Source organism: Protomyctophum parallelum (genome assembly GCF_964188405.1).
Source record: "Protomyctophum parallelum genome assembly, chromosome: 12".
Taxonomy (NCBI): Eukaryota; Metazoa; Chordata; class Actinopteri; order Myctophiformes; family Myctophidae; genus Protomyctophum; species Protomyctophum parallelum.
The window spans coordinates 14326843-14338960 of NC_139712.1; the positions used below are offsets into that span (position 1 = coordinate 14326843).

Sequence of the window (12118 nt, forward strand, 5' to 3'; positions counted from 1 at the left end):
TCAGGAGACGACGCTGCAGACTCGGGAGACGGGACCCCAGAGGCAAGCTGCAGAGGCGGGGCCTCGGAGGCGAGCTGCAGCGGCGGGGCCTCAGAGGCGAGCTGCAGCGGTAGGGCCTCAGAGGCGAGCTGCAGCGGCGGGGCCTCGGAGGCGAGCTGCAGCGGCGGGGCCTCGGAGGCGAGCTGCAGCGGCGGGACCTCAGAGGCGAGCTGCAGCGGCGGGGCCTCGGAGGCGAGCTGCAGCGGCGGGGCCTCGGAGGCGAGCTGCAGCGGCGGGGCGTCGGAGGCCAGCTGCAGCGGCGGGGCGTCGGAGGCCAGCTGCAGCGGCGGTGCCTCGGAGGCCAGCTGCAGCGGCGGGGCCTCAGAGGCCAGCTGCAGCGGCGGGGCCCCAGAAGACGCTGCAGACGACGCTGCAGACGACGGGACCGCAGAGGACGCTGCAGGCAGAGGCGAGGCCGGAGGTGCTGCAGGCGGAGGCGACGCCGGAGGTGCTGCAGGCGGAGGCGACGCCGGAGGTGCTGCAGGCGGAGGCGACGCCGGAGGTGCTGCAGGCGGAGGCGACGCCGGAGGTGCTGCAGGCTCGGAAGGCGACGCCGGAGATGCTGCCGGCAGGACTGCAGGCGGAGCTGCAGGCGGGACTGCAGGTGGAGGAGGCAGAGCTGCAGGCAGAGCTGCAGGCGGAGGAGGCGGAGCTGCAGGCGGGACTGCAGGCGGAGGAGGCAGAGCTGCAGGCGGGACTGCAGGTGGAGGAGGCAGAGCTGCAGGCGGGACTGCAGGTGGAGGAGGTAGAGCTGCAGGCAGGACTGCAGGCGGAGGCGGAGCTGCAGGCGGAACTGCAGGCAGAGGCGGAGCTGCAGGCGGGACTGCAGGCGGAGAACCGGAGGAGGATGCTGCAGACTCTGGAGACGGAACCCCAGAGGACGCTGCACACCCAGGAGACGAGGAGGATGTTGGGACCCCAGAGAACACTGCACACCCAGGAGATGAGGAGGGTGCTGCAGAGTCTGGAGAAGGAGAGCCGGCAGACAGCAGCTGACGGAAGCAGCCGAACAAAAAGCCCAGGGCCAGAGCTTCCATAACGTCAGGCTGACGCCGGTCACCACTGGAGTTGACTGCCAAGGGCTCTGGCAGGTCACCGGCTGAAAGGACTGTTGAGGGTGCAGAGGGCGCAGGCAGGACACCTAGGGAGATGGCCGGCAAGGGCTCTGGCAGGTCAGCAGGAGGTACAGTCGGTGAGGGTGCAGAGGGCGCAGGCAGGTCACCAATGGAGGCCGCCGGCAAGGGCTCATGGATGCCAGGCAGCACAGCACTCAGTGGAGAGCTGGGCGGCAGAAAACAGGACGGCGGAGAGCTGGGCAGGCTTTTCACAAAGACAGGAGACAAAGTCACTGGGAGCGAGGAACAGGAGTCAGTTAGCTGAAAAACACCCCCGGGGTCCCGCTGCCGTAGTACAGGCCCGTGACGGGGCTGCACCGCTGCAGGCGGGAGTGCAGCAGGACGTGAAGGGGCTGCAGGCGGGACTGCAGCAGGACGTGAAGGGGCTGCAGGCGGGACTGCAGCAGGACGTGAAGGGGCTGCCCGGGTGGGCTTGGTGGCTGGGAGACCCCGGGACACACCCCCCCGCCTGTCGACACAACGGGGACCTCCCCGAGCCAGGCGGGTGCCATAATACGGATTTGTTGCATGAAGTTGTTCTGAATGAACTTCTTCACTGCCTCGAAAATGGGAAAAATAATCCATATAGTGGTTCTTCTGCTCGCTGGGAAAATATTCCATACACTGGGTCTCCTGCCGGACAGAATCAGGGCTAAGGCTCATCACTCCAACCCTAATAGAGTGAGGAGCTGGCTGGGAAGCCTGTGGTAGTGAGCTGGTCTCAAAGTTCTTCAGCCTCCCACAAACCACATCAAAATGGGGGACAAAATGGCTTGTCCATGGCCTCTCTTTAAACCACTGCTGGTGTACTGTAATCTCCCTCTGGAGTTCAGCACGCAGGTTAAGAGGAGAGGCCACAAGACAATCTACAACAGTTTCAAAACTCAGCACCTTCCTTGTCAAAAACAGTAACTCTGCTGGGTTCATTTTGATGGTCAGTACATTCTGTTATGATAGGCGGATGACCGAACCCAAAATGCAAGCCACAAACAGGAAAGTTCAAAATCAAAGTATTTATTAAAGTCCAGGGCAGAACAAAAAAAGGTAAACAGAGAATGAGTAGTAGCTGTAATCTCAGGAACTCAGGAGAGCCCAAACATTTCAAGAATACAAAAATAAATACTAAGTCCAAAAGGCAAAACACTACAGAGTACAAGGCAGTAGTTTAAAGAGTCCAAAAAAGCAAACCTTAAATCGAAACAAAACCGAGAACCAGGAACTTCGGGGTACCGCTCAGGGACAATGACAAATGTACTGACAGTGAGTGTTTGTAAAGAGTCCAGTCTTATAGTGAGCAGGTAAATTGTCACAGGTGGGCTGACGAGGCAGTTGGAGACAGGTGAGTGAAGGGACTGAGTGAGTGGAAAGGAAAGTGGGAGTGGCCAGGGCTGACATGGTCTGTGGGGAGACAGATCCTAACATGCGTGCCGTAAACATGGAGTGCTGTCACTGTGTGGGGACTGGGGAGAAGGGACTTTCATCTCGATAAACTTGTAAACATTTTGCGCTGCTGTCTGTTATATCAGTGCGCTCAGCGCTGTGCCTCCATGCCCAAAAGAACAGTGCGTGGCTGTGAGAGAAAGATAGAGGGGGGGTCCAGTCCCAGACGGCACGACACATGCACGTTATGAGTATCATTTAATCACCATAGATTTCACTGTGTAGGCTAGTTTATGAATGGAACACATTGATAAAGGTCCCCCCTGCTGCGTTTCCAATTGCTGCGGATGACAGTGTGAAGGCAAACCACAGCAAATTAAATATACAAGAATCGGAATTTCTCCGCCCATACGCATCGAGTCTACCAAAGTATTAGGTGGGAATGTGACCTAAGTTTGTAATTGCTTCTATTAATGAGGCTTAATTGCCCAGCCCTATAGTCATCATTCAGGCTTATTTTGTCTCTCTCTTCCTCTCCCTGTCTCAATTAGCCCTTCGCTAAGTCCCTCCCCAACCCGTCCTTCTCCAATAGGCACGTTAGCAGCGAGGAGACTGTCCTTCTCCCCCATAGAGATGCATGTTAAATGACGGGATTTCTCCATATAAATATTCGATCATTTCAGTAGCAAGAGCATCAAAATGTCTTCTAACTCTAGTAAACTATGCACTGGACAAATTCGCATGATATTATTTAAATAAACTAGAAATACGAGGAAATGACAGAGGGAGAAATCAACTTTTAACGATTACCGAACAGGAGTTTTCAGGTTGCATGGTAAGACTACGGCCATTAGTATTATTGTCATCACTTGGGTGGGTCAGGCGTGTAACTTTCCCGACGTTAAGTCGTGTATATGTTCAACAACACAGCCATGCAAAATAACATTGACAGCTATGAGGTGGAGAAAGCTTGACCCGCTCTCTCTCTCTCTCTCTCCCCTCCCCCTCTCTCTCTCTCTCACTCGTTTTACATTTACTTCAAGCTACCACTAGATGGTGCCATGTTTAAACAGAAACAGTGATATGATGAGGGAGTGCAGCGTTAACTTGACTGCTAAACCTAAAGTTAGAAACTGACCTATCTTCAAAACGTAACACTTGATAGTTTTCTCTTATACCTAGTTTTATATAAACTTTCTCTACTAGTTAGTACTGTTTTTTTTCTTTTTTTTCACGATTTTGTAACCCATTTTTCACCCCTGTGTCAATTATCTAATGTGATCCTGGGCTCTACAAACCCTCCGCCAACCTAGTCCCCATATATGGGGGACATGGGGAGAGCAACGGACTTGAACTCATGCTTCCTTCATGCCTGAGTGTCCAAGTTGCTCCTTTACACCTGACAGGGGGGAGTTTCCCTGGTTGGACGTAACGCGTGGAAGGAACACGTTATTCCAACCAGTTCCTTTCCCCTCCATCAGGCGCCCCGGCTGGCCAGGGGGAGGCAGTTTAGAGACCAGGATTACTGCATGTTTTTTGTGAGGGTACTACCTACCCTAGTAGTGTTTATTTTAACCTGCTTACTGTGTCCCTCAGCCACCACAGCAGCACCATCTTTGACAAGACGTCCAACCAGTAGACCGCACACTGTAAGTAGAAATGTATTTGTTATTTATTAGGTTTTTTTCTGTGAGGAAAATAAACATAAAATAACGTATTTTGTAAGATTTGTATTGAATCTATAATTAATATTTTATTTCTGTTTACAAAATAAGAAATCACACCCGAGTGAAGTGAGGGACGCTCTTATCATCATCAGCTTGACGTAAAATAGACACCATGCCTATTTGCTCAGACACTATGACGTAAAATTCTCCATTCATTCTCAATGGGAATTTAATGTTTGTGTAGGACGGAAATCTACACTAATAGCTGAATATAGGAGGGGCCCCTCAAAAACAGTGCAAATAGCATAACTACAAGCTCAGGGCTGCCAAAGAAATACAAGGTTTCTGCCCGACAGCAAAAATTCCATACAAGTCAATCAATCAATCAATTAACTATCGAGCCCTCTCCCTTTGCAGGTGACTCAAGGACAGAAGGGGGAATCAGGAGAGCCGGGTCCCGCTGGACCTCCAGGACCGGCAGGCCACGGCCCAGTCCAGGGGAGAGGGGAGCCAGGGCCCCGGGGCCCGCAGGGAACTCCGGGACCTACAGGGGCCCCTGGAACCTCTGGGAACGACGGACAGCCTGTATGTTTATTGCGAACTATATGGAATTGTGCATTTCCCTTGTGTTGGGCACCATATATGGTGCCCAGGTCTCGTGACATCATCAGGCATGGAGATGTGGAGACCCTCATGTCATAGTAAATGCGACCTGCTGTCGCACTTAAGCCCATATATGGAGATCCCTGATGTCATCAATATTGACTAGCAACTCTACATCTGACCTCAAACCCTTAGATCTCCATATGTCAGAAACTGTTCTGACATTCCATTATGTTGATCCTTCCCCATCCATCCCTCCTCTTCAATGTCTCCCTTTTGACTTCAAACTCTAGACGGGCCTAGTTATTAGTGCAGCCGTGCCCGGCAGCCATCGAAAACTAGAGTTCTCAACAGGCCCACCAGTCCATTCAAACTCTAGACGGGCCTGCCCCAAAGTTATTAGTGCAGCCGCGCCCGGAAGCCGGCGAAAACTAGAGTTCTCAACACGCCCCGAAAATTAAGCCCCGGCCCTTCCTGGGCCCCCTGTACACTCAAGAGAATGTCCCCGCTACCACCCTTAGATCTCCATATGGAGCTCACCTGTTGTGGCATTCCATATGTTGATCTGACCTCATCAAACCCTGTACACTCAAGACATGCTCCTTATATGGCCGGTACTGAATTCATTCCATGTTGATCTGCCAAAGCGCCAGCGTCGCCCAGCAGTGTGTGTAACGCATCTATGTAAAGAATTGATATCCGAGTCAAATATTTGTTCTGTCTTCTTTTTTCCAGGGCATGAAGGGTGAAATTGGAGTTCCAGTAAGTAAGAATGTTTTAAATGTAGGCCTACTAAAACCCCATACGTTGTTGAGCCCTCAGTTACTCTTCTGTTTCCGCTCTACATTAAAGCTTAAATACAGTACAAATATACGGATATGCTGGAGGTCAAGTGTTTTCCTTAAAAGGTGTTGTTTCTGTAGGGTGAAACTGGGGTTCCAGGATTCCCAGGGTTGTCAGGGGAACCAGGACTTACAGGTGAAAAGGTACACAAACCGAATATAACTACTTACAAACAAGCAGACAGATAATATAACGTTGCTGTTGGGCAGAGAAACCTTCTTGAAAATGAATGCCCAACTTAATCATATAAGAGCAATTAAAATAGTAGATGTACAATCTCACAAAACAACGTGTTGTGAGCTTATGATCTACCGTACTAGTTTCACTATTTCTAAAGGTTTTTTCAAATAATGATAATTAACCCATTCTGACCGGGCACCCATTTTGGTGTCAGCATCATGTTATGCTTTAGCTATTTAAAAATAGCAGATCTACAAGCTCATATCGCGCCACCGAGTGGCGCGATACGAGCTTGTAGGTCTGCTATTTTTGAAAAATCGAAGAGCGACTGACATTTTTAGAATCTGATCTCAGGTCAGAATGGGTTCATCAGACCAGTGTGTGTCCGGCGGAAACCTCGTATGAATCTGATCTCAGGTCAGAATGGGTTAAAAAAAAAGGTTTTGGACAAACAAGGTTTCCACCTGACAGCCGACCATCATGTCCAATAATGACCAATAATGGAACGTCTACCCTTCTCTGTCTCCTTACAGGGTGACGCTGGCGTTGGCCTACCTGGCCCTCCAGGCCTACCAGGACCTGCGGGCCGACCCACCAAGTCATCCAGGTTCTCTGTAAGTCACTCACATCGTGACCCTTGTGTGCTCCTTAGCGCTGTTGTCCGAGCGATCGGTTGGTCAGTTGTATCGACAGCCTCGGTACCCAGGGAAAGCCATTGGGGGGGGGGGGGGGGGGGGGGGGGGGGGGGGGGGGGCGGGCGCTCAGATCAGTGAACCTATAGGATCCACCGGCTGTTTTCGCCGGCACAGGCCCCTCTAGACCAGACATCACACAGGCTGGGGCAGGCTAGTGTCGATCGACAGCTCATGTGGCGTGTGTGTTTGTGACTGTGTGTTTCATCAGGATGCGTTGGAGGGTTCAGCAGGATTTGATGACTTTGACAGTGATGCAGAGATCATCAGGGTGAGAACCCCCTACACACACACACACACACACACACACACACACACGCCGTCTATCTTTCTTGTAATCAATGGTGTAATATGTCTGTCTTAATCTCTGTAGGGACCCCCAGGTCCACCCGGTCCCCCAGGAACTCCAGGGCCCCCGGGGACCGCCCCGTCTGAAGGCGTCCTACCCGGTCATCCAGGGGCTGCAGGGAGAGATGGAAAAGACGGGGAGATGGGAGCGCCCGGCCTCCCTGTAAGTTCAACAGAGACACCCCACTTTACTCCCTTTCTCAGTGTTTGTAGTGATGCAGTGTATCGGTGCGTTCACACGAGGCATTATGCAAAGATGCAAAGATCACAGCATATTTGTCGCTTTGTATTTCTGTTGCTCGCGCGGTCGTTGATGTCATCAAGCGTGCGAGACACTTGTCCGTAGAGACGTGTGTCTCTACGCTGACGGCCAAAATAACTTTATCCTCCAGTCCCATGTTTTTGTCAGCCAGAACAAGGTGAAAAAAAGCGGGGTGGGGGAATAAACAAAAAAACGAATCAATTTGATTGGTTCTGTGTCATTGCAGCTACAGTCGTAGCTTTGTAGCTTTGCATCTGGAAGTTGAACGCAGCTCGGCTTCAATGTGTAGCTTTGTATCTTTTGCAGCAGATACAAACGTCGGATTTGCTTCGTGGCTCGATTCACGTCACTGGCTTCCATTGACAATGAATGGATCTTTAGTTTGTGCCCGTGTGAACGCAGCATATGTGTATGTATGTGTATTGCGTCTAGTCATGCAGTGTATGTGTGTGCAGTATGTCGTCTAGTCATGCAATGTATGTGTATGTGTGTGCGGTGTGTCTAGTCATGCAGTGTATGTGTATGTGTGTGCGGTGTGTCTAGTCATGCAGTGTATGTGTACAGTATGTGCACATGCAGTGTCAACACATGCGCTGGTAAAGGAGAATTCCATACTAAAAGGCTTTCCTACCTTTCTTTGTAGTTGTTACGTCCCCATCAAAGAGGTCCAGGTGTTATTTTGTGCAAAAGCTCCTTATTGGCTATTTCCCCTACCATAAGCCCTAAATGAATTGCATTGAATTGAATGGGGCTATGGGGTGTTGTGCTAATTCGCTTATTTCCATTGCTCAAAATTATAATTTCTTTGTATATATCCTCTCTTCATAATGTAAATATTATCCCAAGCAGCACACTTTACTACTTCTTTCGTTGGAAATAAGCGAACTAGCATAACACCCCATAGCCCCATTCAATTCCCATTCAATGCAATGCAATTCATTGAGGGCTTATGGAAGGGGAAATAGCCAATAAGGAGCTTTTGCACAAAAAAACACCTGGACCTCTTCGGTGGGGACGTAACGACTACAAAGAAAGGTAAGAAAGATAAGAAAGCATTCTAGCATGGAATTCTCCTTTAAACAGGTGGCGACTGACTGGGGACAGATTTGACCATCCTGCAACATTTGATAAGGGGACGCCCGCAACGTTGCTTGCCGACCAGGGACATGGTTTACGACCCCGTCCCTATCGGTACGCAACTTGAAGCTGAAGTGAAGTGGACTTTGCAACGTTGGGCGTGGCCACACTCGCTCGCCTTGCGGCTTGCTTGGGGGTGCCTCGCGTGGCTCAAGTCTGCTTCAGACAGACTGTTTTAACAGGTTTTTAGTTGAGTTTGAGATTTGGGTTTGAGATTATTTATTTTTTTTGGGGTACCCGTCACGTCAAATGTTGCAGTATGGTCAGATGTTGTCCCAAGCGGTCACAATAGTAGTACTTAGTTGAGAGTGAGAATATGTCTGCAGTGTGTGTAGTCTTGCAGTGCATATATGTATGTACAGTACGTGCTTGTCAAATGTGTTTGGTTGTTAGTCAGTGCTGACCCAGTGTTTATTTTCAGGTGATTGAGGACTGGTTTAGTGGTTCTGGGTCTGGTTCATGGCCTGGGTCTGGTTCATGGCCTGGGTCTGGTTCTTGGTCTGGGTCTGGTTCGGGTCAGGTACTATGTTCTGGTCCCATCAGATCTACTGGGACTAAAAGACAGCATTTACCCCCAACTGGTTAAAACTGGCATGTTGATCCACAGCTTCCACAGCTTTTCTGCTGCCGCTTGCTAAAGTACACAATGTTGGATCATCAACACACTGTGCATGCGTGCGTGTGCGCACACATGCATGATAGTGTTATTTATGTCAGACATTATTCAGACATTATTATTTATCAGACATAAGAAAGTGTCTGTCGTGCTCCAGAAGAGGCTAATGAAGGTGCTCTGTGGTTGCGGACTCAATACGTGCAACAAAATGAAATGATATTTTTGAAAAGGCTTTTTTCAGACGGCTATTTCATCCTTGAAATGAAGGCAAAACTGTAATGGGAATACAACCCACGTGTTGCGGCCCCACTGCCTTCTTCAGCACCGCTCCCTTTCAATGTTGAAATCGCTATCTGAATAATAGTGCCTTCGTTTCTTCCTTTGTTGTACAATATTTATCTTTGAAATGTAATAGTGGTGTAAAAGTTAAAATAATAAATTAACTAATACACTAGTAAAACAGATACTCTACTAAGATTTACTTAACATTCAGTATTCAACTACCCACTGAGCATTTTTTGGTCTAATAGACGTCTAATATTCGTCAAAAAAAGGGCCGTCTAAAAATGAGATAAAAAACATATAAAAATAAAGGTTTTTTAGACGTCTATTCTTAGATTAGCGGTTGATTAGAGGTTGATTAGACGTCTATATATAGACGGTCTATATATAGACGTTTAAACAATCGCTAATAAACGTCTAATCTAAGAATAGACGTCTAAAAAAACTTTCATTTTTAGCCGTTTTTTATCGCATTTTTAGACGCACGTCTAATAGCCGGCTATTGCTCAGTGGGTACTGTAAATCTTCTTTGTTGCTGTCCACCTGGTTAAGCTTGTCCACTCTGCATACTGAACCACTTTTAAAGGGTAATACACTTTAGTAGGACCAGCTCAGTGGCCTTGTGGTTAGGGTGTCCGCCCTGAGACTGGGAGGTCGGGGTTCGATCCCCGGCCAGGTCATACCAAAGACTCTAAAAATGGCACCCAGTGCCTCTCTGCTTGACACTCAGCATCAAGGGTTGGTTTCGGGGTAAGTCCCTGCGACATACTAGCGTCATGTCCAGGGGTTGTACTTGTACATCAAGCTGCCTCACGCTACAGAAACAGGAGATAGGCTCCTGCCCTATGGGCCTCATGGCTCGGCAAGGCTACTTACTTACACTTTAGTAGGGGTGTGGGTTGTGTAGTTATATACTTGCCCTGATGTATTGTAACTCCAAAGGTAGGCGAGCCGAGAAATAGTTACTCCATTGATTAGAAATTGATCATTCCAAATATGCTCCTCATTGACAGCTCCTTGCACTATACCTGCATATTTACTAAACCACAGCATTACAGGATAATGATGCGTCAGCCATGACGTACAGGTGTCTTTATCATAGCATACAGGCAGCAGGTACCCTACTGAAACAACGTTCCATGGTCTGGTCTCTTAGCAACAGCAACAGTTGGGGGAAATCTGTCTTTTCACTGCAGCTTTTCAGCAGCTTTTACTAACCCATTTAGACCTGAGTTAAAAACATTCACTTACAAGAATAAATATTCAAAGATTTGCGCCACATTTTTACGATTTTTCAAAAATAGCAGACCTACTAGCTCGTAGCGTGCCACTCGGTGGCGCGCTATGAGCTTGTAGATCTGCTATTTTTCAATAGCTAAATTATAACATAATGTTTAAAACACCAAAAGGGGTTTCCGCCCAAAATGGTCTAACTGTGTGAATCGGTAATTGGAAAAGGAAATAAAAGTGCTCAGTACAAGATGTTCTGACCTACATTATATGAAGTTTGTAAAATGTAAAACAATGAGATAAAGTGATCAACAGTTGGACAATAGGGCTTCAACTTTTCAGTTTTTTCAGCAAATATATTGTTTTATAAATTAAATCATTTATCTGTTTTTTAAAGAAAATAGCGTAAATGCCGGCAGTTGATCTACAAGATAGTGAAAATTGCAAGCTCCCAACGCATTGCGTGATAGCAAGTTCTTGAAACGTTTCACTTACAATATTTTATTATTATTAAGTAGTAAATGAAATAAATTATCATTTATTTATCTATAATCGATAAATAGTTAGTTAGTTAGTTAGTTCCATTAACCGCTGAACCCCCCATGGCATCAATCTGAGAATATTAAACTACTTATTGACCTGTTGCAGGGTGCTGATGGCCAGGATGGAGACCCCGGAACTGCTGGAGCTGAAGGAGAAAAGGTGAGACTGACGCCAGTCAGTTTGTATTAGTGTTCATGTCAAAATCAGGTTTCCCCCCCCCAAAAAAATATTTTTATTTAACTTTTCACTGATAAGACATCTCAGGGGCAGGTAGACACGGTAATAATCATGATCTCAGTCAGATCCCATTCCTTATTATTAGGTAACATGACAGATTAAAGCTAATATAACATACAACCTGAGGTCTATTGTTTGCGTGTAAACGGTACCAAGATAAATAATGAAGTGACTATGCTACTGAACACCCCAAGCCCCTCTCAGATAGTAAAAGACATTTATATTATATCCCAATTTGATAATAAGCCAATTCCCAGTTCCCCTGCCTCTCTGAGTGCTCCATCTCTGCTAAACCCCACAGTAGGTCATTGGGAGGGTGAAGAAAATCAGGTGCTTTTCTAGAAAGGTGGAGGTGGCTGGCTAATGATTGTTCTCCACTCTGTATATTAACCCATTCTGACCGGGCACCCATTTTGATGTTGGCATCATGTCGTGCTTTAGCTATTGAAAAATAGCAGATCTACAAGCTCATATCGCGCCACCGAGTGGCGCGATACGAGCTTGTAGGTCTGCTATTTTTAGAAAAATCGAAGAACGACTGACATTTTTAGAATCTGATCTCAGGTCAGAATGGGTTCATCAGACCAGTGTGTGTCCGGCGGAAACCTCGTATGAATCTGATCTCAGGTCAGAATGGTTTAACAGGGAGATCCTGGTGCGACTGGGCCGTCTGGACCAAAGGTACTGTGCAGCTGTAACTGTGATATTGATATTGATTGTTGATCGTCTCCGCCAGGCCGGGAGGCCGGAGGTTATGTTTTTTGCCTCTGTCAGTCTGTGTGTTTATATAGAGGAGGAAAGAAATCTGAATACCGTCTTCAATGCTCCCAAATTCTTATTAAAGACAGACAAAAAAACAACGTTTCTACCTGCTAAATACAACCCGTACAACTGTTGGTTGTACAATCAAAATGTATTTTTCTTTGGAATCCTTGGATCACGAT

General features: G+C 47.8%; 1 protein-coding gene across 3 annotated transcripts in view; it reads left to right on the top strand.

Moving 5' to 3' along the window:
* LOC310868185 (collagen alpha-1(XV) chain-like) overlaps window positions 1–12118 on the top strand; it is a 99347-nt gene that overhangs the window by 62569 nt on the left and 24660 nt on the right. For 2 of the 3 annotated variants that reach the window (XM_083778470.1, XM_083778471.1), the window contains exons 9-18: window positions 4131–4183; window positions 4619–4786; window positions 5540–5566; window positions 5728–5790; window positions 6361–6441; window positions 6731–6790; window positions 6893–7030; window positions 8688–8786; window positions 11043–11096; window positions 11820–11855. In XM_083778470.1, coding sequence (XP_083634596.1) covers window positions 4131–4183; window positions 4619–4786; window positions 5540–5566; window positions 5728–5790; window positions 6361–6441; window positions 6731–6790; window positions 6893–7030; window positions 8688–8786; window positions 11043–11096; window positions 11820–11855 — 779 coding nt within the window. The remainder of the gene's footprint in view (window positions 1–4130; window positions 4184–4618; window positions 4787–5539; window positions 5567–5727; window positions 5791–6360; window positions 6442–6730; window positions 6791–6892; window positions 7031–8687; window positions 8787–11042; window positions 11097–11819; window positions 11856–12118) is intronic. The other variant, XM_083778472.1, reaches the window with a different exon arrangement.